General features: G+C 39.1%; 2 protein-coding genes and 1 non-coding gene across 6 annotated transcripts; 2 read left to right on the forward strand and 1 right to left on the reverse strand.

The window, feature by feature from the left end:
* Window positions 1-2,156: 2,156 nt before the first annotated feature.
* On the forward strand, window positions 2,157-7,648 carry Cox20 (cytochrome c oxidase assembly factor COX20). Of its 2 annotated transcripts, none has more exons than XM_076832462.1 (4): window positions 2,157-2,267; window positions 6,710-6,824; window positions 6,947-7,010; window positions 7,397-7,648. In XM_076832462.1, exons 1-4 carry the CDS (start codon window positions 2,226-2,228, stop codon window positions 7,542-7,544), a joined length of 369 nt encoding a protein of 122 aa, XP_076688577.1. In that variant the 5' UTR covers window positions 2,157-2,225; the 3' UTR covers window positions 7,545-7,648. The 2 variants fall into 2 exon arrangements, with proteins under 2 accessions (XP_076688577.1, XP_076688578.1); XM_076832463.1 differs by having other exon boundaries at window positions 7,409-7,648.
* Hnrnpu (heterogeneous nuclear ribonucleoprotein U) lies at window positions 5,894-25,450 on the reverse strand. Of its 3 annotated transcripts, XR_013088497.1 has the most exons (17): window positions 24,552-25,450; window positions 23,562-23,673; window positions 23,401-23,474; window positions 21,361-21,500; window positions 20,957-21,056; window positions 20,490-20,602; window positions 19,821-20,084; window positions 19,537-19,656; window positions 18,876-19,004; window positions 18,607-18,775; window positions 18,070-18,324; window positions 17,612-17,796; window positions 17,183-17,254; window positions 16,631-16,752; window positions 11,621-11,691; window positions 9,522-9,618; window positions 5,894-8,991 (listed from the first exon to the last, which is right to left on the reverse strand). XR_013088497.1 is itself a non-coding variant. In XM_076832461.1 (14 exons), the coding sequence occupies exons 1-14, from the start codon at window positions 25,231-25,233 to the stop codon at window positions 16,699-16,701; spliced, it is 2,412 nt and encodes an 803-aa protein (XP_076688576.1). In that variant the 5' UTR covers window positions 25,234-25,450; the 3' UTR covers window positions 15,637-16,698. The 3 variants fall into 3 exon arrangements, 2 of the variants coding, with proteins under 2 accessions (XP_076688576.1, XP_076688575.1); XM_076832461.1 differs by lacking the exons at window positions 5,894-8,991; window positions 9,522-9,618; window positions 11,621-11,691 and having other exon boundaries at window positions 15,637-16,752; window positions 24,609-25,450; XM_076832460.1 differs by lacking the exons at window positions 5,894-8,991; window positions 9,522-9,618; window positions 11,621-11,691 and having other exon boundaries at window positions 15,637-16,752.
* Trnai-uau (transfer RNA isoleucine (anticodon UAU)) lies at window positions 7,965-8,037 on the forward strand. The gene has a single exon. It is a non-coding gene; the product is annotated as a tRNA-Ile (tRNA).
* Window positions 25,451-26,489: the final 1,039 nt, after the last annotated feature.

Below are 26,489 nucleotides of genomic sequence, written 5' to 3' on the forward strand. Positions count from 1 at the left end.
GCAGTGCTGGAGATGGAACTCAGGGCCTCATGTATACTAGGCAAGTGCTCTACCACTGAATTAATTATACCCTTGACTCCTACAGGATTGAGTTAACTGCAAAATATATGCATTCATGTAATAATTTTGAGGGGAAGGGGTACTGAGGATTGAACCCAGGGGAACTTTATCACTGAGCCACATCCCCAACCCTTGTTAATTTTTTTATTTTGAGACAGGGTCTCACTAAATTGCTAAGGCATGCTTTCAACTTGCAATCTTCCTGCCTCAGCCTCCTGAGCCACTGGGATTACAGCCTTGTGCCACCATGTCAGGCTCATGTAATAATTTTTAATTGAGAAAAAGGAAGAGAGCTGGGAAAAATACATCAAACTTAGTTGATTATATTTGAGAAGGATAGCAAAAGAGATTTTTACTTTTCACTTTATATATGTACATATATAAAATGTTAAACATGCAAATTACTGTGAAGTTATTTTAACATAAAATAATACATATGAAAATATTTTCAAAGACTAATGAAATGGATCTCCACTAAATCTACTGGCATTTTTTTCAGTCACAATGAAAAGTAAAGCAGGATGACTTAATGGTATTTTACCTGGTACTTTTCCAGTTTTCCTTCCTTTACAACATAATTAGAAATCACTTCAAAAGAATTCCTCATTCATTTATGGAATATTACTACCTTAAATATTACCTTCCGGACCAAGAGTTCAAAGAATAGTGTATAAAAAATTTTAGCAGAGAATCCAAAGCTGGCAAGGATATCACCGACGGGTTTACTTTTTTCCATGCCCTAATAATTATTACAGCAGTATGTAATTTCTAACTGTCCAGGTTCCTAATTCTTTTAAAAATAAACCTGTCACACATAAACACATAAATATAAATCATATTGTGTGTGGGTTTTTTTTTCTTTTTCTGAGATTGTGCGTTTCACGTGATTGGTGAAAGGTATGAGATTAAAAAAAAAAAAAAAACGAAAGCTCTCAGTTCATGATGGTTAAATCACCATCTCTAACACAATTGGGCGCTATGTGCCAGGCTGCAGCATAACTGGAAGCAGCGTGACTCTGCACAATGACAAGTCTGAATATTTTCCCCAGAATAGTATACTTTCAAAAGAAAAACTCGAGACATTTCAAATGCCAAGTCGAGAAATATAAAGGTACTTAGATAATGGAGGCACAAGGTCAAGTAGAAAAATTTAACACAAAAAAGGAACCGGACTGACTGCCGAACTGGCCGGACCGTGCCTTACACAGGACTGCACGTCAGGTCGCAGTCGTAGGAAGGGTAACTTGGAACATCAAAAATTCACATCGCAAGCATTTCTCTCCTTGGACGTGAAAGTGTTTCATCCTCCCCGGCCCTGCTTCCACCCACCCACTACTAGTGGACACCAACGTCCTGACTAGGATGAAAGCGAGCTGTTCCCTCCATTTTGTCCCCAGTCTCCTTTAAGCAAACTGAGCAGTGCTATTTTTAAAGACAATAAGTATTAAAACCAAGAAGAGGTGGTGTGGAGGTGGGGGCGTCGGAGCACAATTGCTGGAGGGAGGCACGAGGGACTAAATGGCTGCTATCGCAGAGAGCAGCAGCCGGTAGTACTGAGGGCTTGTTTGGGGTCCGGAAGAACAAAGGACACGTAGGGGACGAAGGCCGTCCAACTAGCGAAAGGCGACTTCCGGGCCAGGGACCCGGACTGGGAGCGCTTAGGGCTCAGCCAACCCCTGCCAGGGGTCCGCCCCGCAGGACAAAGCCGCGGCGGCGCGCGCGCGCTCCCTCAGCCGCGAACCGCCCTCGACGCGTGCCCGGCGCCCGGGTGCCTGAGAAAACGCGCGCGCCCGAGGACGGTTAAAAATGGCGGTTAGGGGGGAGGCGAAAAGAGGGCCGAGTCGCTCACCCAGGATTCCAAGCCTCCCCCACCCTGCCTGGAAGCCGGGAGCCGGAGGTGGTTCGCCAGCCCGCCGCCTCCCACGCTCCCGGCCCTTCGAGCTGGTTGCCGGACATGGAAGATAGCGTAATCCGTCCGATTGAACTAAAAAGGTGGCAGCCGAGGCGCCAGCACGGCCTCTGCGTAGCATTAAGAACATTCCCTAAAATGGCGGCCGGCGCGCGGGGGCGGGCGGGAGCCAGCGGGCGGGGCGCAGCTGGCCTGGCTTCCGCTCCTGAGGCCTTGGGCGGACGCAAGGTGGGGCTGGAGGAGCCAACTGGTCCCCATGGCGGCCGTGCCGGAGCAGGGCGAGTCCGGGAAGGGGAAGGTAACGCGGGGGTGGCGGGGCGCACGATCTCAGACGGGAGAGTGGGGCGGGAAGCGCGTAAGGTCCCGGCGTCCTGAGTTTCCTAGGCTTGGATCACGGGTCCCCTGTTACTCCACCAGGCGAATGCAAGAAACCATAACTAATACTAGTCCTCTCCCGCGCTTAGTGGCCTAGACAACCCTGTCCTAAACGAGGGGAAAGCGATCAGCAATATTAATGATTTGCAGGTTGTTATGAAACAGCCAGCACTGAATCCTTTGACAAAATTTTGCTGACGAGGACATTACATTGAATTTTGCTTGTTGCGAGATGAAAATGCTCCGAGGACAGGTACCTTGCCTTAAATGTGGCATTCTACACATTAAACAGATTCAGTAAATGTTAACCGGTGGCTATATTCCGGTTATGTCCAGAGCAGAAAGGTCAGATGAAGGGGGCGGCGGGGGGGATTCCCATTAGCTTTCTCTGGACCAAACGGCAAGAGTGCAACGTAGTGGTGTAACTAATAGCCTGCCTAACCGACATCCCTGTTTCTTGGCGCTCTCCCCTATTGAGTCCACTTCCACGGTTGTTTGCAAGAGCTTCCCGTAGTATAAACTATACAATTTCAGCCTATTTAAAATCCAGTCCTAATCGCCCATTTCTTTCAGGGTAAAATCCAAATTCTGGGTGTAGTAAAGCTGAATTACGTTCTCTGTCGCATTCCCCAAAAGCAGACTGAGGTGTTTCCCTATCTGGCATTTTGTACGTAGCTTCACCATTACAGTATTTTTCAGAGTGTCTCAAAAAGTTGCCCAGACGGGTCTCCGACTTTTGATCTGCTGTTTCAGTCTCCCTAGTAGCTTGTGTTAAAAGATATGCACCACCATGCCTTGCTGACTGATGTACATAGGTAATAAGAATGAAGGGAGAAAGTGATAAGTATGGACCTATTTATTTGACTCAAGTAGTCAGTGAATGAAAGGTGGCTATAGACCTTAACCTCAATATCGCCAGATTTATGGGTGGCGGGTATACCCCACAAATTGCTCATGAAAAAAGTAATACCTATCAAAATTGATCAGAGATGACGGAAATTATGTAATAAGCTGTGTCTGAATAACAGCCCAGGAAGTCAGAAAAGGAAGCCTGCAGTTATTTTTTTTTAAAGGATATGTCAGTGATTGTTCCAGTACAACCCAGGGAAAATAACTATTTATTAGAATTAGCAAACCTAAGGTAAAACCCAGAGTTACCCTTTAAATTTTACTCATTATTGTCCTTCAAGAAATTTGAAAATGTAAAATTTGGTAGTTATTCACCAAAAGTGAAGTGTGAATTCCAAGAAGTCAAACAATATTTACAAAGTTACCTACACTATCTGGCGTCAAACTTATATATAGTAGGGATATAGTCTTCATCAAAACAGGCCAAGTCCTTGTCCTTAATGGAGCTCACTTTCTAGTGGGGGAATCCAACAATAAGAATTTCATTTACTGAGTCAACCATGTAAAGACCCAAGAGAAATGCAGTGTGTATTAGGTTTATCGAGAAATGTCAAGGCCAGTGTGCCTAGAGTGGAGGACAAGAGAGTAGAAAACAGAAGCAAGCAGGTATGAGATCACTTGGAGGCCTTTGTAGTAGTGGTAAAGAGTATGTGCTATTCTGAGCATATTCAGAAGCCATGAAGAGTTAAGAGAATATGTCACGCATTTTTAGAGTGATTGCAGAAAGATCTAAGATACTGTTGACAGATGTTAGTTTGGTATATACTAAAAGTTGAGAACTAGTAGGTTCAGCACATATTTTGAACTTGCAAATACATTGTACATGGATTTGAAGATGAAAGGATGATTCTTTTTTTGGCTGGAAAATTATTTGAGTAGAGACGTCATTAAGAGGAAGGTTTGGGAGCTGGGGTTGTGGCTCAGTGGTAGAGTGCTCGCTTAGCATACATGAGGCACCACATAAAAGCAAAATGATGTTTAAAAAAAGAGGAAGGTTTTGAGATGGAAAGTTATGTTTTATGGAAATATTAAGATCAAGATTGACTTCAATTATGAGAGGTATCAGTAGGCAGAGTCTCTTTCCAGAAAAGGGCAGCACTTCCAACATTTAAGATCTGTAGAGGAGACAAACAAAGCTGCTAGGAGTACCCAGGAGACAGTAAATTATTTAATAACAAAATGACTATCTGTTCTACATCTGATAAGATGGATGCTACAAAGTGGGTATCCTTGGAGTACAGGTAAATGCTTCATCCTTGCTTAATCTTTTATTTAAAATTCATGTCCAGTGTATCAGCAAAGAGCATAAGGTTTCTAAATGGAGAAGCACACCAAGGAAACTCAAGTAGTTTTGCTGGGAAATGAGAAAATTTTGTTATGATTATAATAGAAAAATCTCATACACGTGAAAAGGACAGAAAAGTTCTTGTGTAGGCATAAGGGAATCAGGTGCATAAGTATTGAAGATTAGTTCTAGATCATCTAGATCACCTTTGCAACAAGAGGAAAAAAACATGGGCACAAATGTAGGTCCAATTTGATCTGAAAATCTCTAGAGCATTCAGCAGTTCCAAAGTGAACTGATAAACTCTTTAATAAAATCTAAGCTTTAATGCTGGGGCTGAGCAGTAGTGCACTTGCCTGGCATATGAGGCACTGGGTTCAATTCTCAGCGCCACAAATAAAGGTCTATCAACAACTTTAAAAAAAAAAAAGCCTTAAATATATCACTGCAGTTGCAGCTCAGTGGTAGACCGTAACATGCATGAGTTCAATCTGTGAGTTTAGTTTTGTGCAACAGAAATGACATGGGCCTTGGGGTCAGACTTCCATCATATTTACCTGAAGCCACGTTTCCACGTTGTGATATTATGGGCCTGCCAGTAATGACCCCTGCCCCTAAATTACCGATTAGTTAGATTTGAGCTCAAGTTCCCAGTATTGACACTTTAGACCAGTTTTGTTGAGAGTGGAGCTCAAGAACTATCGTGTTTCTTAGAATCAGCTTTGGCTCACTTAATTTTAAAATACCATTTTATTCCATTATGGACATGCCTGTAATTCCAGCAGCTCAGGAAGCTGAGACAGGAGTATCCCAAAGGTCAGCCTGGGCAACTTGGTGAGACCCTGTCTCAGAAGATCAAAAGGGTTGGGGATATGGCTTAGAGTTCAATCACTGATACCAAAAAGGGGCACCCCTTATGCTCCATGAATCCAACCTATGAATCCAAGTATGAGGGCAGACTTAAAGTTCAAGGTACCTACTAACTTATTTGGCAGGTACAATTTAACACATTTAGTAAAAAACTTAACAAATTCTAAAAATATTTGCCATAAAAAGGAATCCAAATAGGTGGCAATGCGGAGGGGGGGGGGCCTTGAAGGAACCTGTGCTTCGTGTAAGTTGGATGGATATTAGAAACTGCTGCTTGCTGCTTTAATAATTGTTACCACACATTATCAGCAAGCCCCCCTCCCATCTTAATCTAATTCCTAGAGGAGTAGGCTTGTTTGAGGGTAACATATGTTCTGGAGTCCAGCATTCCCTATCAATATCACACACACTAAACAAGTCTCTAGATCATGTGTGAGAGTAGAGGGATACAGGAGGCAAGAGGGGTAAAAAAGGACAATCATCAAGAGTGTGCAATTTTTACTTTAATATGAACCAAGGCATTTTGTCTTTTCCAGCAGATTTGAGCCAAAGCAGCAAACATGGATCAATACAATTGAGTTATCATGTATCATGATGTCGACTCCTGTCCTTTCCTTTATTATTTCATCCTACAGAATCTTCCCATAATGGCCCCACACCATATGAACCTTTTTTTTAAAAAGTCATGTGAAATGGACAGTGGCTGGCTTCCTTTAAAAAGCAATGTTACTGAAAACTTATCATTTTTCATTTTGTAAGACTTTTTTGGGGGGGGTGGCACTGGGTACTGAAACTCTAGATTTGTTTATAAGAAATGTCGAAATGTCAATGTCTCTCCCAAAAACCCTAAAAGAATTAAATTAAGAGTGACAGACATCCCAGTTAAATATAAAACCAGATTCCCAATTTGTTCCATCACACCAAGATGATGTGATAGTACAGGCCCAGTATACTCCTCTGGGAGTTAATGTTCCTATTAACATGAAAGGTTGTTCTAACAATTGATATTCTTTTAGTTAACATCAAAATCTGAAAGTCTTGCTGTTTCTAAGAGCTCATAATACAATGTACACTGGTGTTTCCTAAAACAGCCAATTGCTGAGGGCCTTCTGGCCAAATTTTCAAGGTTTCCAAATTAAAAGACATAATAAGGCAATGTAAACTGATTCAAGTTGCTGAATAGCACATATTCTAGGTTAATCCCTTTATAACAGAATACTATTCACATTATAATCTTGCCAGGTCACCCTGGACTAAAACATTTTGTTGTTCAATCTAGGTTCTTTTCTATTTTATCCTAGCCGTTTAAGCTCCTAGGAATTTTAGATGTTGAAAACATTCCCTGTGCACGGGATTCGATATTATATGGTTCATTGGGATCTGTTGTGGCTGGACTTGGACATTTTTTGTTAACTAGTGAGTATATTTATTTCTCTATAAAAACATTTCTTTGAGCAGTTTTTCAAGATGGATTAACTAGTCTATAAGGTATGCGTGTATGATGATTATATTCTAGTGGTGATGCTTATTTTTGACAGGTAGAATTAGAAGATCATGTGATGTTGGAGTGGGAGGATTTATCTTGGTGACTTTAGGATGCTGGTATGTTACTAAGTATTCCTGAAATTCCATGATTTTAATAGGTTACCTAAAATTCAAATGCACACTCTTCAGAGAAATATCGAAGATTCCAGAAGTCATTGAAGACTATTTTAAAGGGAAATCTGCCTTACAAAACAATATCTGTTAACTATCATCGTTTGTTGAATGCCTGAACAGATTTAATAAGGCCTCAACTATTCCCAGTGGTTTCTTGTCCCTTATTCTTCATAAGTATGTGTACAACTATACTGACTCCAAACTACCCAAAAACACTCCAAATTAAAGTTTGACTATTTATAATTTTGTCTTGGGTAGTCACCTGTAAGCATTTTGAAATTGTGTTATATATAGTTAAATTCCTACAGAAATCTATCTTTTCTTACAAGGTTTCCCTGTAGGTATAATCATGCAAAGCAAAGAATCCAGGAAAGAATTGCCAGAGAAGGAATTAAAAACCAGATTTTATATGAAAGCACCCACCTTGATCCTCAAAGAAAACAAATCAGCAGCAGCAGCAGCAGCAGCAGCAACTGAGCAACTCTGAGCGTAAAAATTCAAAACATCTCCCTCAAGTCAGTGTGAGCACTGGGACCAGCCACATATTATGTACAATAAAACTCAAATAAATTATGTGTAAATTGCAGTCTTTTTCTTTACTTGAATGAAAACTTCCAATATAATCTGGCCCTTACCTACTGCCAACATGGTATTCCTAGGTAATGTGTTTTATATAGTAGATGAAGTGGGTATATCACCTCTAAAACAGAATTTATTGGCAGTGTGTAAGTAACAAATTTAATGAGTCTGTAATCCAAGATTCTATTAGCAAGACTCCCGATCTCTCAACTGCTCATCACAATGCATACAGGGCTTTCACTTCTAAGTGAATTTTTTTAATTTAAGCACATGTTATATATGAAAATATTTCAGTTAAAAAAGCTGGTGTGGGGGGCTGGGGTTGTAGCTCAGTTGGTAGAGTGCTTGCCTTATATTCACAAGGCCCTGGGTTCAATCCCCAGCACCACCAAAAAAAATAAAATTAAAAAAAAGCTGGTGTGGAAAAAGAATAGCAGAATCATACATTTAGACAATCCTGTTAAAATCGGTGACCATTAAAAATCCACCCCCCAATATTTACTTATCGAGGAGAAAACTCCCTTTCTTATGGAATGAAGCTATTTATTTTTGGTGTCAACATTACTTTAAAAAATCTGTTAAGATGGATACAGTACATCTGTAGTCAGTATTTAGAAGACTTAAGCAGAAAAAACAAGCCCAGGAATTTAAGACCAGCCTGCTCAACATGGCAAGACCCTGTCTGAGGAAAAATACCTATTTAAATGACAGTTTCTTTAAATACAAAAGAAACATGGGGGTGGCTTAGAGGGAGAGACACCAGTGAACTCAGATGTCTTAGTATTAGTTATCTTGTTCTACATTCTTTTTCAAAGGAAAGGTGCAATTACTCTAGTTCTGTTCAGAAAAATTTTCCCCCTCCCTCCCCACCTTGTGGCTATCACGGTTACAGTGGTTAGGGTGCAGAGGCTATGTGATGTCAAACACATTCTAAGGAGGACCTGGATAATTAATAAAGGAAAGTTACTAGAAAGGAGCTTGTAAAATCTGACCACTTCAAGTGCCTTTCTGATCTACCTCCATAAATCTGGCACAAACCAACATTCTACATTATTTGAACTGGCCATGACCAACTTGTTAAAAATTCAGTGATGTTTTTAAGATGAGCACTCATCAATAATCTGATATTTAACAAACTGAGTGGGCAGCTATTTATGCTCACAGCTTCAGTTTACTAACATATAACCTGTATAATTGGGCAGCTGGATTAAGTCCTAGTTCTATCATACTTCAATTACATCTTACCCTGAAAGAGAAACCTCTGGATTGGTAAAATTTCCAATGACTTCACCATTAAATAAGGTCAGTTCATTTTCACAGCAGAATGCCTGCACAAACTGGAGACCTGGATTAAAAACAAAGTTATAATAAAGTATTTAATTTAGTTGAATTACTTTTAAAATGCCATTACATACATTTACATGATCATTTTTCTTGAACTACTAAAATGTTACAAAATGGTCCTGACACTTCTACTTCAGTCAATAATCTTCAAATCCTAACTGATGTTTTGCCCAATCTGTCACACTGACCATTACAAATTAATCCATGCCTCTAATCAGAAATTTTTCACTTTCAATGCCTTTCTGATCTACCTCCTTAACTTTCTGGGGTTTTTTCCATTTGCTTACACCATCTGGGAATCATAGTCACTTTTTCCTTTAGCTTTTCACGTATTTTGTGCTTTAATTCTTGCAGTAGGCACTTTCATTGTGTCACTGGTATGTGCTACAGTGTTTCCTATTACATTCCTAAAGTATATGGCACAAAAAAGTAAATGAACTACTAAGTGTTCACCAACAGGTAGGATTCAAGATTTATACCCGATCCACACTTTCACACACTGCAAATTTTATTAAACTCAAAACAACCTACCTTCCACGCCCACTTGGGAGCTTCCAGCGTACCTCCATTGCTCCGTAATTCCAAAATTTCATACTAGGTGATATAGCAGTGGGTACCAGCTAAATAGCTGATTAAAATAGAATTACAGTTATTAGTTTTGAAAATTTTTCATAGCTCATCTATTATACTTGCTTTGATACTTTCTAAGATGTGATTTATGTGTTTTCCCCTTCCCTCACCCCTCCTTTTGGCTGGACTGCTTGCTTTTCCATCTCAGTAAAAGGACCTCAGGGCTTTTAAATTTATTTTAAGTTTTTCTCTGAACTTGTGATTTATATTGAGTTCGGCAACAAGAAATCTTGACTACTCTAGAACCATTGTTGTATTTGCAAGCATCTCTTTAGTCTACGTACCTCTAACTCCATCGCTGGTTTCCCTTTGCTTCGATTACATAATGCGAGGAGGTCTATATAATAAATTCAGGATTCCTGTTTATGCACTTTCAGCAAAGAGCTAGGGATCAAATAGGGTTTGAATCCTTCTATTCCCAGATAAAAATCTGTGACAGGGGTAAACTCACCCCTTTAGGTCATGTTAAAATATACACTATTCTTTGGGTAAAGCAGACCTTAATGAGGAAAGTAGAAAAATTAAAAACAATTGCTACAATTCTGTTTTATAATGGTCCTCTAGAATGAAATAACTTTTGGAAGCAACTTAAAAATTAGTCCAGTAATCAGCAGTTCAATGTGTAAATATATCCACTACCACCCAAATACTGGTATTTTTACACAGCTTATTACATACATTAAGTTCCATTTTTTAAATGCTTTAAAACTTTTTCTTAGTAAGGGAAAGCTACTGGAACAAGAAAAATTACATTATGAGGACATTTTTTCAGAATTCCATTTTGAAGCTTATAATGTGAGCACTACAATGTGTTTCAAATATTTTTGAGTGCTTTTCAACCATTGCATTCACTTTATTCTTCTATTTTTCTAGAATAAGGATGACACTGAGTAGTCATATCTCAAGATTATCAGATTATATTAATAGACGAAAGATTTCTTTTGTTCACTTTAAGTGTAGGTCAACCTAAAAAGTGGCATCTCTTCCACCATGTTTTTAGAAATTAAATTTTAATAAACCAGCTATCATGACACCCCCTTAGGGGATCTCAAAGTAATTCATTCTCTGCATATACTGATTTCCTAAAGGATGAATTTCCAAAGTAACGTTTCTTGCACTATACCATGAAGTCATGTGAAATAAAACGTGCCTTACCACATAAATTCAAAGCTCATTTTTGAAAAAAGTTTATTTTTTTAGTTTTTGTTTTTCCTCATGTAAACAGAAATGGTCATGAAACCTTGAGGTGCCTGCTCTTTAGAAGCCATTAGGTCAACTTTTTAGAGTAGAGCTGTTTTGCATTGAGCAAATCCTGATAGTGACATTGTTATCAGACCTGTATCCAAGTCCTCTCATTTCACCTAAAGACATTTTTCTGGAGAACATAGTGGAAAAAATAATTTCCTCTAAGCTTATCAAGACTTTAATAACTTCAGACTTACAACAGTATATTATATGCTCTGTACTGGCATAATGAAAACTCATACCAAGTCTTCCCCATTTCTTCATCTTAAGTTCTAAATTTAGTTTTCTAAGCTGATTTTACATTTTGAAATATGAATTTATATCACTTCATTATCCAAAAAGGACCTCAAATCTGTTTTCCTAAAACAAGTATATTTGTCTATTTAGTATAAAAAGAACCAATATTTGGGGAATCTAAGGACAGAAAAGTATACTAAACTTATTTCACATTTGAACTCTGGAAATAAACTGCTACAAGTAGGGAGAATGTCATATAAAAAGTTTAACAGAAGGAAAGGACTTGGGTCTTTTGCATGTATTCCTGTAAACCCATGCAAGAGGACCATCAACTGCAAAGAGAATACCAAGTATTTCACTTCAGGTATTCAAGGGAGAAACTGGGAAATGTTATATAACCTGTACATCAAAGTTACCAATTACTCTTCCCCATCTTTTAATAAGTTTTATTTAAGGTTGATCCCAGAATCCTAACATAACAACTGTTAAATATACAAGCATCAATTAATTTGGAATACCTATTAGAATCACTGGAACACATTTAGTTGGGCCCTTTTACTCTTCCACACAGCACATTCACATGGACAGACTAAGGAAAAGGAGATGAAATTTAAATCAGCATTTTTTTCTTTATTATACTTTTCCAAAATAAAAAATAAAGTACGTTGGAACCTTTTATTATTGTACTTGTCCATGACTATCTCTTAACTAGGTACCTTTAGAAATAATTTCTGATCATTAAGTATTAATTTCGTCTTCTCTGTAGGCTTTAACATTATTTACATCACACTTTTGTATATTCTAGCCATCTTTTGTTAGTGGTGGTTTCATTTAAATTTTTTGGCTAATATCCATTTGTAGCAATGCTTCAAGTGCTTGCTACATACATTTTATTAGGCAAAACTAATTCTATTTCCCATAGTACAATGAAATGGGACGGTCAAGAAAAAAAAAACCACTACAAAAAAAAAAAAAGTAACTCGGTACATATAAGATGCTTTTAGCTTTTTAGCCTGCAATCCCTGAGTAACTTTCAGTACTGCATATTATCAAGCAGAACATGCTCGTGATTATGCCATCACCAAGCATGGTGATTTTTAACAGTGCAACATAGGAACTAAGCCTTTATAAGACATTTTTCCAGAGGCTAGCCTCATCTGTCATTACCTCATCTCTTTCAACTACAGTATATTTTCTTGTACCCACAGATTAAGATGTTAAAAAGCCAAAACCCCATACCTCAAATGTATGCTGAATCTTGGCATGAAAAAGAAACCTTAGGTTTATATTCTAAAGGAAATTAGGCTATTCTAAAGTAATGCCTTAAGTTCCTTGCTCTAACAACTAAGTTATGCTAAAAGCTCACCTAACCAAGCAAGGATTACTGATGCCCTAACCTATCACTTATCTTCAGTGTTATTTTATCAACAATGGGAACCCCATAAGATACAAAGGGGTTTTATGGTTAATTCAAGGTTAGCTTTATTAATATAATCCTTTCAATCTCCAACCTATATAGATCTAAATAAATAAGTTTCTAGAGAAATGATTCAAACTTAAATCACCTATATTTTTAGCCAAGGAGCAAAGATGTGAAAATGTTCTTAATGTTAAGTGCCAAACTTCTGGTATTTCCCACCTCAGTTCTTATTTCCCATGGTCCTGTCTTGCACAATCTCAGACTGATGTGTTAACACCAAATAAACTAGTATATACTTGGCAAAAGGATAGCTGGTGACCTCTAGCTTTAATGTTTGTCTACCCAATATTAAGGGATGAATATTACTTCAGAAAGTACTATAGTTCATTTCTAAGTTCTCAAAGGGCTTATTTTTAATACCAAGGTTAAAACAAAGGTGACTCAAGCACTAGTTTGATGCAAAGTGTTTTTATGCTTTTCTTACAAAGGTACCTGTTAATAGTGTTAGTATTAAGCAAAAAAAAACAAAACTTGAGTATTAAAAAGTTTAAAAAACAAAAATTAGTAGCCTGGCTAAATCTATTTTTTTATATAAAAACTTGGGAGGAATGACAACGGTGCCTCTCCCCAATCCAAGCTAAAAGTCATCCACATATGAAGAACACTGCAGTTTTACTAAGCATTTTAAGTAAACTTAGGCAATTCATAATTTAGTTTTTATTGCCAATAGAAATTACTAACGGTTCCTTTATAATTTATGCTTAGGTGAGTTCCAGTGCATAGGTATTATAATGTAACATATATATCCTTGCTTTTATTACTAAAAACATTAAAACTTAAACCCATTTTTTCAAGATCTACCTCAATCAATCTCAGTTGCAGAATTATGACTTGTAGACTCAAAAACTTTAGAGGAGGAAAAAAAAAACTCCAGAAACAATATTGCATTATCTTCCCAGAGGAAACATCTGATAGGAGACTAGGGAGTGACTAATTGAATTATTCTTGGGTACAAGTTTCATTCTCTCTTTTTAGAAAACAAGATTTTAGTTATATATGGGAAGGAAATATGCTCATTCTAGTTGACAAAAAAAAATTCTCAGTTCCACAATTAAGTCTTTATCCAAGTGTATGCCAATAAGCTTAAAAGGTGCTATACTTTGTTTTTGTGCAATGGAGCCAATTAAACAAGGTCCTGAGATAAAAAGGTGTTAAGTTTACAGAACTTCATAGACAATGTTATCCAATTCACCTAACTGAACAAATTTTTAAGTGTATTCATAAATTATTATAAAATACCCAGATGAAAAAAATTCTCCAAATACTACTACCTACGTTTCTTTAAAAAAAATTGCTTTCAAATTTTTTAAGACTGCTCCCTTGTCATTTGCCGTTGAAATCTTCCATTATAGGATTTTATTTTGCTGTCTGGACACAAGGCCACTAAGGCTGTAAGTTGGTCACTGCCCTTGTAAAGGTCAGAGCCAGAGCCCTTCAAAGCTAGACATGATTATAAGCTACCAAGGAAATCTATGCTGAGTTATTTTCTATCTTGCATTATTGGTTTTTCTTTTTCCCTATTAATGTCTATATTTATATGAACATTTTTTTTAAGGGTTCTGGGATGGAACCTAGGACCCTGCACATGCAAGACAAGTGCTCTATTCCACTGAGCTGTTTCCCCCCCTCCCCCCGCATTTTTGGCTCAACACATTACATTCTAAGAGCTGCAAAACTTGCTACATAAAAGCACTCCTTGAACCAAAAGCAAGGTCAAGCTTTCCCCCAAGTCAGGATTTGTTCAGAACTAGGTGTTGTTTGAGGTTTTTTTATTTTTTGTATTGCCATGGGTTGGAGGCAGGAACTAGGAGGGGTGAAGGACAAAGTCATATCTGACAAAACTTGACATTTCTTGAAATTAACTTACCTATTTTCCTCCCCTTTGCTTGCCTAGTTGGTACATCCCCTTTTCTAAATTTAACTAAGATTATTTTTCATACAAGTATAAACAACCCTAATCATGAAATATGCTTCTAACACATATCCAGATAGCATTTTATTCTCCCATCTGTCCCACTCCTTCCTAATCTGGGAGCTATGGTGGCCTGCCCAGTATTATCTGACCATTTTTTCCTGCTGCGGTTATTAATTTAGGCAATTTAACTACAAGGTATACTCAAGACTCTTTGAAAGGCACAAATAAACTGTAGGACACCTAAACTGATGAGCATTAAAGTTGGAATCTTCCTCATTGATTTAAGTATATGCAATCTTCCTTCACAATGTATATTGAAAAGTTAACTCGTGCCAGTGATTGCTAGCAGTAATTGCTAAAAATACAAAAACCTACTTCATATTGTTAAATATCTCTATTGTGATCAAACCTTTATCCCAAAAATTTCAAGTGAACCTACATCACCATCTAAAAACTTACTTGTACCAAAAAAATTCCTAGGAGTATGAAATGAAGTTTAAAAATCTGATTTTACAGAAGCTAAAACAAAATCCTAAACACTCAAATATAGCAAACCTGAACTTACCAGAAACAGCCTAAAACACAAAAATAAAAAATAAAACTACACTGAAGTCAAATTTTAGTTCTACAGTTTGACTCCTGATTCCTCACTTCACAGTGAGGGTCCTTTAGAAGATTAAGTGTTCTGTGCAAACCCAATAAAATTACAATTAGGGGATCTAATATTATCACATAGCTACAGTTAAGTTAGCAGTGTTGTGTAGTAGTGAAATCAACAACTGGCTTACATGATGGCTTCTAAAAGCATCTGTTCCTGGAGTTTCATGTATCATAAATATGTATATAAAATTATCAGTTGAGGACAGCCGTTAGCATTTCATAAAGATGATACAGTGAGCGTTAACTTCTCCCAGCCAGTACCTTTTCCCCTCATTAAATGTTAAAAGCCGTCTGGGGGGGAGGGGAAGGGAAGAATTCATATTATCAATCATCAGTACACATTTAAGTTTTTAAAACCTAAATGTTCCAAGTACAGAGTAAAGAATAAGCTGTCCAGAAAGCACACACTTAAAATTTCTCCTCTTGGGAGTTGTATAAAGGGATTTTGAACCTTGATGGCGAGAATCCCAAAACAAGAGTAAAATGAATTCTTTTTATTGCAAACAAACGTCTAAATTAATTTCTCCACCCACTTTCTTTAGAAAGAAAAAGAAATCAGCAGGCTAAGGAGATACCCATTCAAGAACTGACATGATTAAAAATTAAGATATAAATGGGTGACTCACAATTTCATTAGCTTACAAAGATGGTGGAGTTAACTACTACAAGCACACTAGTTATACAGTATTTTGTGGGAGAAGGGCATACAGACATAGCTAACTTCATATAGATCCCATTAGACAACTGGATTTACAACAAGTTTTTTAATAAGAAATGGGCAAAGCCAGCTTTCTTTTCAGAATCAAAATGCAGAACAAATGGAAAAATTATGGTATTTAACCTTCACAAGTTTGAGCCTCCACAAATAATGCAACCAAGTTTTACATTTTTAACAGCCCTTCTACATACACTCCATCTTCTCCATGTTGGTTCCAAGTTTTAACTTCATTCCCAATTACGCCAATTCCATTGTCATTTAAACTGAAAAAGCCTTCCCAGTCTTTAATGTAAATTACTGTTTAGCTTATCCCCTCCACTACTACCCAGCAAACTAGAGAGAGGATGGAGTGTAATATTGAGCAGTACAGAGTCTTAATGCAATTCATGAGGACCACTTAGTCCTTACATGAATCTGGTTGCTAACATTTCTATTATATTGTGACAATGACTCCCGACTGTTATTCTCTGTGAGAAATAGGGGAGTAAATTCTTAATAAAAGACACCAGGTACAAAGCAACATTTTACTTTTGTTGTGATAAAAAAAAAAGTCACATTTTACAGATAAAATGTAGAACCCTGAAATACTGACACATTCTCTTATCGTGCACAATGCTGAGGTTCTCTTACGATTCACTTTAAAACTGCAATTAAAAATGTACAAAAAAGAAAAGAAAAAAAATCAACCCACAAAGCTTCTAAAAAAGGAACCCGCAGGCACTTCCTCTTGTGGAATGTTTAAAAAGTTAGCCTACTAAAGAAAACAGTCGACTTCTTGTGAAGGTTTTGGAGAAATATGTATCAGTTCGTTTTATTTGGGTATTCAATAATATCCTTGGTGATAATGCTGACTCCATGGCTTCTGACCCCAGAATTGCTGTAAGAGAAAATTTTTTTTTTAAAGAAAAAACATCAATAAGCCACTCAAATTGCTTTTAGGAAATGACAATGAATCTAATTCAGAGTAAATGCTGGAAATAAATTATACTTGTCATACCTCTGATTTCTATCAAACCAGATTTAGTTTTATTATCCCATTATTTATCAATACACATTACAAAAAGAAACACATCATGACTTGGTTAGTTTACACAATTAACGCTAGCAAAGAACTGTATATTAAAATATTACTTCGTTAAAAATAGTAAGTTATGGCAAACTCAAAATCTATTTATGGACTACAACACAATTCATACCTTGCCTTATTAAGGTTTACAAACACTTCAATCCCTGGACAAGATCTTTTTGAGACTGATTTTTTACTCAAAATACAATTAATGTACATAATCATGTAAGAAATTACTTACACCCTGCTGCCACTGGTTGTAGCCCTGAGATTGATTTTTATAGCCACGATTGTTTCCTCGTCCTCTGAAGTTCTACAAAAAGGAAAAAAATCTTTTAAGAAGAATTTATCATGCCTGCAGGGATCCTGATTGGGAAGTGGGAGTGGGCAAAAATGGACAACTTGCTAGACATTAATTTGGGGAAACAGCCCTAGGTACCCTTCTGCAAGTTTCTCATAGATTTTTAAATCTTTGTAAAAATTCACCTGTTTTTGCTACTTAGTGTACCTGAAAAGCCAATAAATGAATTTGTTTTACCATTACTATATTAAATTTTTTCTCACATCAATGCAAACACACCATTTTCCTTAGTTGCTTATTGAGGTTCCTCAACATTAGCCTATAATTTTACAGACTAAATTACAGACATCAGTGCCGCTTTATCATTACCTGGTTATAGTTCCCTCTGTTGGGCATTCCACCTCTGTTGTAGTTCCCTCTGTTTGAGTAGCCACCTCGGCCAGGAAAAACAGGGCCACGAGGGTATGGATAGCCAATTCCACCACTTCCACCGCCACCACCACCTCTCTGTGGCATATTGCCCCGCCTATTATATCCACCACGATTCCCAGGAGCTAAAAGCAAGGAAGTAGGTACCCAGTTAGGCCTCTTCTGGCCCATTTCTTATTTTAGTTATAAATATTTTAAGATAAAAGCATTAAAAGATAATTTTAAGCATTTACACACCTACTTTTGTTTAGAATTAAATCACACTAAAATTTTAAATTAGTTACTTTGATGGCAGCATAGATCAATGAGAAACAAACTTCTGTTTAAGTTACAGATCCAAGTTACAAGATTCTCCCATTTCAATCTTGAATTAAACACAATATTCAAATTTAACTTACCTCCCCCTCTGAAGTTTCCACCACGCATATTGAATCCTCCACGTCCTCTATGGCCACCACCTCTGTTAAACTGGTTCTTGCCACTCTTGTTTTTATTGCTCTTCTTTGAGCCAGTGTTTTGTTTCTTTTCTGGTGGAAGTGCCTTTTTGCTTTCTTCCTTATACTGTTCCAGAAGTTTTTGGGCTTCTTCCTTCTGAAGTTCAACATAGGTTATTTCATCAAAGCACTCAGCCACCTCTGGCAGAGTAAAGTTACCTGCCAAGAATAAAATCAAATTAAGTCAGAAACTCACGGCAAGTATCCATAATCCTAGAACTTTCTATTCCTGAATAGCTTAAAATTTTTATCAGATTACTATATCTACTCATGGTTTAGTGGTTTAATGAATTTTCTAAAAATTATTACAATGAGCCAAACACATTTATATTCCCAAGAGTTAATGGCAATTCCTCAAACAAAAGTACTTGCAAAATATTAATTTTTCAGATACAGATCACAAATGAAACAAGGCAGCAACAATAAAATTGAATTCCACACCTTTCATTTTAAGGACTGCATGTTCTGGTAGGTCTTTTCCCTCTACTTCTGCTTTCTTCTGTGTTCTCTGCTTGTAGTCTTCATCTTTTGGACAAACTACAACAGCTTTTCGTTGGAAACCTGCAAACAGGCACATTTTTCTCCTCTGGGCAGCAGCAGATACATTTGTCTTGTAAGGAAAAAAATAATAAGTTTATAACCTTAAACATTAATTCCATACCAAACCAAGTATCAGTAAACATTTTTTCAACTTCTAAGCTACAACTCACCTGATCCAGAATAAAATTTCGTTTCTTGCGGGCAGCAATCTCGATAAACTTTCCAAGACACTGTGGGGCTCTCTGCAACAGTGTGTTCAGTTTTCCAGTATCTGCCATTTGTTTTTTAAAACCTGCCACCTATTTTCAAAATTTAAAATTTTCATTTGGATTTGTGAATCAAGCCACGTGTGTTTAATACCAGCTTAGATCTATATGGGAAGCAACAAGTAACACTTTATAATTTAAATGTTTGAACACTGTACTTCCCTCATTGCTATCAAAAAGTAGAACTTTTTATCATATTGTAAGACCACTGAATTCTTTTCATTGCTAAAAAATTTTTAAAAATCTATGAAAAAGATGACTACGCCTATCAACTAGAATGCAATTTGCCTTACAGATTGAGAGCTAATGGAAGTAACCCAATAATTTTGTTTTGCCCAACCCCCTAAGATGTTAACAAAATACATTTTAAAAAGAGGGGGAAGTTACACAGAATACCTTCAATGTCTTCTTAAATAAGTATTAAGGTTTTTTTTTAAGTGCTAGGGATTGACAATAACCAAAGTCTTGCACATTCTTGGTAAGGACTCTCACTGAGCTGCGGTCCACTATCCCCCTTTTTGGGCCTCCTTTAAATGCTGAAATCAGACCCAACATTTTTACTTACCATCATTTTATCCATAATGGTATTTGTTCCAAGAATGTTGTATTTACCAGGATTTTCAGCTGCATGTTTAGTAACCCAGGTAGTTTTTCCAGCTCCTGGCAAGCCAATCATCATAACAACCTGCAAGTGGAAAAAATTTCATTTAAGTACATCCAAATTTCTATAAAGGCAAAAGAAAAATCAGTGGCTGAGAGCAATAGGTATAACATATGAAAGCAAATAAAACTTTTGTCAAACAAAAGCAATCTTCAAATGCCACATTTACAAAAAATAAAATGACTCACTTCACAATCTTTCTTCTCTTCAGGCCCCTTTGGTCCTCTAACTCGGTCCTCTAGGGGGACATTCTGGATAAAAGTATAGTCTTCAGGTATTGGAAAATATGGCTTTTCCTTCTGACCAAAATTAAATTCAACTGCACAGTTATGGCAGAGAACATGCGGAAAGAGTGGCCGTCCAGCAAGAACTTCCTTACTAATTTTGAAGGCAACGCCAAGATCTTGTCCATTCTTGGCATAGGAGAGTTCTACTTCATCATTTTCAAAGTTCTGTTAAATAGAAGAAAAAAAATTTACCAGTTTGAATCTTCGTCCTATAATCTTTCAAAAAAAAAATCAAAATTCAAATAAGGAATAAGCTTACCCTTAGAAAATATTTTTATAGGTTAAATGCTAAGAGCTTTTTGAACATTAGAATGAAACATACAGAATCAAAAACATTGCCCCAGATGACACATTAGATTTTTCAGGCCAATTTTATATTTAATAATTTGTCAAAATGCTTCCTTAAAAATTTCCCTTACCTTTCCAGTTTTCAACTTCTACTAGTCTTTAACCCAAAAACCAGTGCATGCATTTTTATCTATCATACTAACAGCTGATCCAGACCTTAATTTTTTTTAGAATTTCTAAACGATAATTTCACTTATATAGCGAATTTTAGCAATAACTTACAGCAAAACATGTAATAACATCATTTTCATCAAACTTCTCTCCATAATCTTCTGTCTCACAGTTGCATGTTTTAATTCCTTTTAGAGAATACCCATACGAAAATTCTTCTTCACCTAAGAAAATAACTTGCATGAAACTGATGACAGTCCAAAGCCCCACTGTTTTATTACTTAACATGTAGAGTACAAATAACCTAACAATCTTCAACTTATCTACCAGATGTAGAATTGACCAGAGCAAGCTTGAATATAAATATATAAATAAAACTGAATAATGGATAAAATTTAACCATGTCCTACATTTTTTAAAAATCACTGATAAAAGCTAAAATTCAGCTTGTCTGCTACATGCTAGCATTACCCATTTATAAAATAACAGAATGGATAACTATAGTTAGAAAGCCTTCTAAATCTTCAAGTGAAATCAGACTCTAATCAGAGCCCTCAGTACTCAAATGGAAACTTTACCAAGCAACATTCCACTTGTAGTCAGTGACCAGCCAATTCGAACTTCATGAATGTCAATATCTTTTGTATATAAATGCCTTACAGGAATCTTCTCTGTAACCTGAAAAGTGAAATCATTAAACCAAACTGTAAATCAAGGATAAACTCCTGAATCCTGACTTCTCTCACTTGGGGAGAAGACATCCAATTCTCCTTCTTTCCCCACTCCCTATCCTTTATTTATAAGAACTTTGAAAGTGAGCACTTTTTAACTCAGAGCAAAAAAGGTTTCAATTAGCTAAGAGTTTTTTTAAAAATTTGTACTTTAAAATTCAGCAAGTTTTTAAAAAAAATCCTTGGTAGCTTTTTCATGTATGATTCAAAAAGCCAAGATGGTGGGGAGCACACCACAAAATTGCATTTACCTTCATCTCAAAGCAGACTTTGCCTTTTGACACACCATAAGATGCCCTTCCTCCAGCCCAAAGAAAAGCAAAACTCTCCATAGTAAGAGAAGAAGCACTGAGGCGATCTCTTGATATTTTAAAATGTAGATCACAATTATCTGTAATTATATAAAATACCAATTATTCCTTTAACATCTAATATATGTATTTCTGCTATGTAGACAAAATTTGGTTAAGTTTTTACAAGTATTTTAATGCTGCATAAAAGTTTTTATATGTCATGCTGTTCCAACTTTCAATTTAAACCCCACACCCACCAAGTCACTTGTCAATTATGTACTAGAATAAACTTCCTATTAAATTAACCAAGGCTTAATGTGTTTTAAGCAAAATTGAGACAATGTGACAATACATACCTGCTCTGCTCTTTACCTTGATTTAGAGGCAAGCAGTAGAGGATAGCAGGAAATCAAAGTGAAGCATGCCAGAACCAGGTAGAATTTACCAGTGCCACAATAAAACTGAAGGGAGGCCACGGCCAATGTTTTAAAATAAAGAGTATGAGCTGTTGATCCTGCACTTTGTAACTTAACACCCGGGTTCCAGGTCCTTAATTCGTTTCTACAACTTGTGCATCAGACAGCCTGAACCCACTAACCTGGTCATCTAAAGGTTTACTACAGCATTTTAGGTCCCCTTGCAGGAGCTTTCCAGTTATAACAATTGGAGATTAACCACTTCCTGGATTATCCAAATCGTCTTTTACCTAGCTATCTTTGGGTCACTAGCTCATTAACATGTATTTTCTCAAGAGTTCTCCCTTAACAAGACAACTAACCTCAATTTAGAAAGCAGTTTTATTTAGTTTTAATTGATCAGAGTTTAATCTGTTTAGAATTCTCCTTAAATAAGCTTTGTTCCTAAAATTCCTGATCATCATTGATATATAATTAAATTGTGTCTACACCCATTATCACCCTTAATAAACTGATACTCCTGGTAATAGGCAATAAAAACCCAATTCCTATGCAATGACATTACCCCTTCTGAATCACTGCTTCAGCTCCTTGCCAATTCCTACCAATTTTGTATTTAAGCAACTGAATTTGACATAAAACTTTCAATTCAACTACTTTGCAGTTTTAAGACTCAACTACCTGTAAGGGGTATTCAAAAAGAAATCAAGTTTCACACTTAACACAATCCACAATCCTAAAAGGAAACATGAAAAATCTAAGCTTCAACTCCTCTTAGCTACCAGAACAGGTTATTACCTTACCTCCTCCTCCTCCTCCTCAAGAATTTATTTCTACCCTTCATTCTATTAATCTCAAAGAGTTGTGCATTCTGACCAAACACTAAATCAATATAATTCTTTTATAATTAAAAAATGCAAGTCTGACAACCAAGGCCCACTTAAGAGGTTTGCAATACTTCCTCATACTCAATTGCAGCCCAACTGGGTAAAGTAGCAGTATTTACAGCGCTGCCATTGATACCATTCGCTGCTGAAGAAAGCTAGTGGCCCAGTGATAGCCCACTGCTGCTGCCCCAGGTCTTTGGAAGAAATCAACTTATGTTAAAGCAGCAGCTACTGAACTGGAATTGAGAACAAAAGAGCAGTTATTGAAAAAGTAATATTACAATCTTTTAGAATAGGGAATATACTTGTGTGCTAATGGGAAAAGTCATTAGTAAATACTTAACAAACCCAAATAGCTCACTTAATATAATTCCACACACAAAAGAAATTATCGTAGAAGCCTTATAAGGACAGTGATAAGTAGTTTTTACAATTTTGTTAGTCAAAAATCGGCATTAAGAATGAGTTTAAGTCATAAAATGTTATCAAATTGCTACAACCTATTAAATTATCAATGAAAGTGCAATCGTACTAAACATTAAATACTACCAGAATCCAAAATAAAAACCATTATCTTCCTGCCTTTAGAAAACACTAACCTACGCTTTCTTCACAAGTTCAACATTAAGTTTTCTAAAAAAACCACTGTATTCAATAACGGGGGCAGGAGGGATAAGAGTATCAGCTTCACTTACAAGTATCAAGACAAACCACTGTGTCATCGAAGTGCTCATCTTCTTCTTCAACAGGTGGCTGAGGAGACTTGGCTCTGAAAGACAGAATTGTCTCCTGATATAGCTTTTCCTACCAAAGCATGAAGAATGGGTACAAGCAAAACTAGGTTCGTTTCCTGTACCTGCTGTACTTGTTTTCTTCAATGTACTCAAAATATCCTCGGCCATGATCTTCTCGAGGTCTTTTAACACCTCTCTTTTTATCTCCGCCTTTCTGTTCTGTTTTGCCGTCTCCTATAACATACAACACTCTTTGAGATGCCAAGTAGCCAAGAAATTTCTTAAAAATAGAATCAAAACAATACAAAATAACCCACCACCTTTTCTGTTTCAAGGCGCAAAAGTCCTCGACTTCACCCTGTTATTTTTTTTAGGACCTTTTAATCGACGAACCAAATGTGAATTCAAAGAACAATCAGCTTGGAATTGGACTGGAGATTAGTGACGCAGTCTAAAGACGTTACTAATTTTACCAGTCTACTAGACAATTCGAGAAAGCCAAAGAAAAAGAGCGCGGCCCAAGCTCGGAGTCCACGTGCATCCCGACGAGAGTTCAGGAAGGGGGGAGGGGCCAAGCGGGGCTCGCGCGGCCCGCCCTCCCCTCCCCCACTCTACCCGGGCCCGCGCGCCCCGCCGCCGCATTGTACTGATCTTCCGCCCCACTCTCCGCGCCCGGCTCCTCCCGCCGGAAGTGACGTCACGCCGAGCCCCTGCGCTCCTTGCACAATACCGCGGCGAAGAGCCGCCAAAGCGCGCCCGCCCCGGGACCTCGGGCCTCTCCCCTCCCCCCCCCCCGAGACATGTGCCCGCACCTCGCGCACGCAGCGCGGCGGCGCCACCGCGGGCCGACGGGGCTCCCCCCCCACTCCAGCGGCAGCTGCAGCTTCCCCCCCCCACCCCGGCTCCCGAGCCACATAATGGAGGCACTGCCACCACCGTCACACGGAGCCCGAGGCTTCGAGCTTAATCCGGGATTCCCCATGCCCCTCCCCCATCGCGCAGCAGCCCCCACCCAGGGCTCCCTCCCCCCTGCGGGGCTCCGGCTGGCCTAGGGCACGGTCCCCACCCCACGCGGGCCTCCCGCCGCGCGCAACGTACAACGCAGCACTCACCCGCCGCCGGAGCCCCGGGGCGACCGCCGCCTCCGCCGCCTTCCGCCTTCTTCTTACCTCCCGCCTGCTGCTGGCCCTGCCTCGCCCCGGGCGGCGCCACCGTCACCGCGAACAGCGAGGTGGGGCCGCTGCTCTTCCCCGCGGCCTCCTTGGCGGCCCCGCGCTGCTGTGGGGGCTGTTGCTGCGGCGTCGCCGGCGGTTGAGGCTGCTGCTCCCCGTGCCCGTTCTCGTCGCCCGCGCCCTCCTCCTCGTCTCCGAGCTCGTCCTCCCCTTCCTGGAAACCTTGATCGTCGCCGTTCTCGTCTTCCGAGGCGGCCTCCTCCTCCTCCATCGGGCCCGAGTCGGCCGCCCCCGCGGCCCCGTTCTCCTCCCCTAGCTCCATCTGGTCGCCGTCCAGCGCGGCAATCCCTTCTTCCTCCTCTTCCTCCTCCTCGTCGCCGCCGGCCGCGGCCTCCTGCTCGAGGCCTGCTCCCGAGCGCCCGGCGGAATCCCCGCCCAGGTCTAGGCTGCCGTTCCCGGGCTCCATGGCGGGGCGGCCGCCGGCCTCCTCGTCGTCCAGCGCGGCCTGGAGTCGATCCATGAGCTCGGCCTTGAGGCCCTTGTCGGAAAGGCGCCGCTTCTTGAGCTCCTCTTTCAGCTCCGACACCTTCAGCTTTTTAACATTAACAGGCGAGGAACTCATGGTGAGGGCCCCGATTCACCGATAGGTGCTGGTTCAACCTCGGCTCCGCTCCCTCGGCCACTGGTGGCGGCGGCTGCTCCTCGGTCCGGGCGGCAGCTGCGGCTGAAGATGGGTTCGTGCTGCAGAGCGGACCCGCCTGGTTGTCGAACGGCGCCAAATCCTTTCACCGAGTTCGCGAGGGAGACGCGGAGACTCGCCTGGCGCGAGCGAGCACGCAACGTCCTCTCGCAGGGGCGGCGCCGCGCACGTAATATAGCAGCCCCGCCTCCTACGTGACGAGACGCTGCGCCAGAGGAGAGCCGGAGCGCGCCCGCGCCCGGCCCCGCCCCTTCCCAGCCCTATTTCCCCGCCCCCACGCCGAGCCCGTCCGAGAGCGCGGCGCGGGCCGTACAGTGCGCTTCCAATTGGGACCCAGCAAATGGAGGAAAAGGAAACCGCCTTTCGGTTAAACCGATCCACTGCAAAAAGTATTGGCCTTTCTTCTTCTTTAGTGGCAATACACCTTTTGCTCCTTTTCCTGCCAGGAGGCCGCTTTCTCCAAAAGCTTTCAGTCCTCAACTTGGCATTTTCAACTCGAATCCTTCACCTTCCATCTTAGATTTGCTTTTTTGTCTATTTTTCCAGCTATTCGTTTGATCTCCTCAAAAAGTCCACTTCTGACGTGCATAACACAAATTGGCAATTATGTTACGCAGGGAGTTTTTTCGTTTGCTTATTTAATATTCGGCTTAATTTTTCAAGTCCTGCCTTGCGAATTGTATTTTAAGTTCAGGAAGGGCGAGGGCAAAGCCTTTCTTTTGTTTCTTCCACAACCCCTGGAGCAAGGCCTGAGAAATAGAGATTTGTTGTACCACTTAACTCCATACTGCATGGCATACATTATGAGCCTTTTCATGGCAGCTATTCTCAGTTTTTAATAGCCTTTAAATAAGCTTTAGATAGCATCTCTTGAGTTTTCTCTACCAAATGACGCACGCCTACTATAAGACATTCTCTCCAGCTTTTTACCTGGTAGTCTGGTTAGGAGGTCCCAGCAGCCAAAATAAAGATGTGACCCAGCTACGCTATATACTTTTATATTCTTTTCCTATTAGAAATATTCTTAACCAAATCATACTAAAACTCAGAGCTTGTTAAAAAAAAGAAAGCGATTTAGTCTAAAGAACAGAAAGTGTCATTCTCAAAAAGAAATCTATGACGTTGCTGAGTTTTAGAAGTTAAATTTAATCTTTAATATATAAAAGCTGTGGTATGTT

Source organism: Callospermophilus lateralis, chromosome 13, assembly GCF_048772815.1.
Source record: "Callospermophilus lateralis isolate mCalLat2 chromosome 13, mCalLat2.hap1, whole genome shotgun sequence".
In the NCBI taxonomy this organism is placed as follows: domain Eukaryota; kingdom Metazoa; phylum Chordata; class Mammalia; order Rodentia; family Sciuridae; genus Callospermophilus; species Callospermophilus lateralis.

Coding starts and splice junctions, on each gene's coding strand:
- Hnrnpu (XM_076832460.1), bottom strand. CDS start 25,233: ATGAGTTCCTCGCCTGTTAATGTTAAAAAGCTGAAGGTGTCGGAGCTG. Junction 20,603..20,956: donor TACAAGTGGAATGTTGCTTG/GTAAAGTTTCCA, acceptor TTATTTTCTTAG/GTGAAGAAGAATTTTCGTAT. Junction 20,085..20,489: donor ATGTTATTACATGTTTTGCT/GTAAGTTATTGC, acceptor TCTATTTAACAG/AACTTTGAAAATGATGAAGT.
- Cox20 (XM_076832462.1), top strand. CDS start 2,226: ATGGCGGCCGTGCCGGAGCAGGGCGAGTCCGGGAAGGGGAAG. Junction 2,268..6,709: donor GCGAGTCCGGGAAGGGGAAG/GTAACGCGGGGG, acceptor ATTTTATCCTAG/CCGTTTAAGCTCCTAGGAAT. Junction 6,825..6,946: donor TGGACATTTTTTGTTAACTA/GTGAGTATATTT, acceptor TATTTTTGACAG/GTAGAATTAGAAGATCATGT.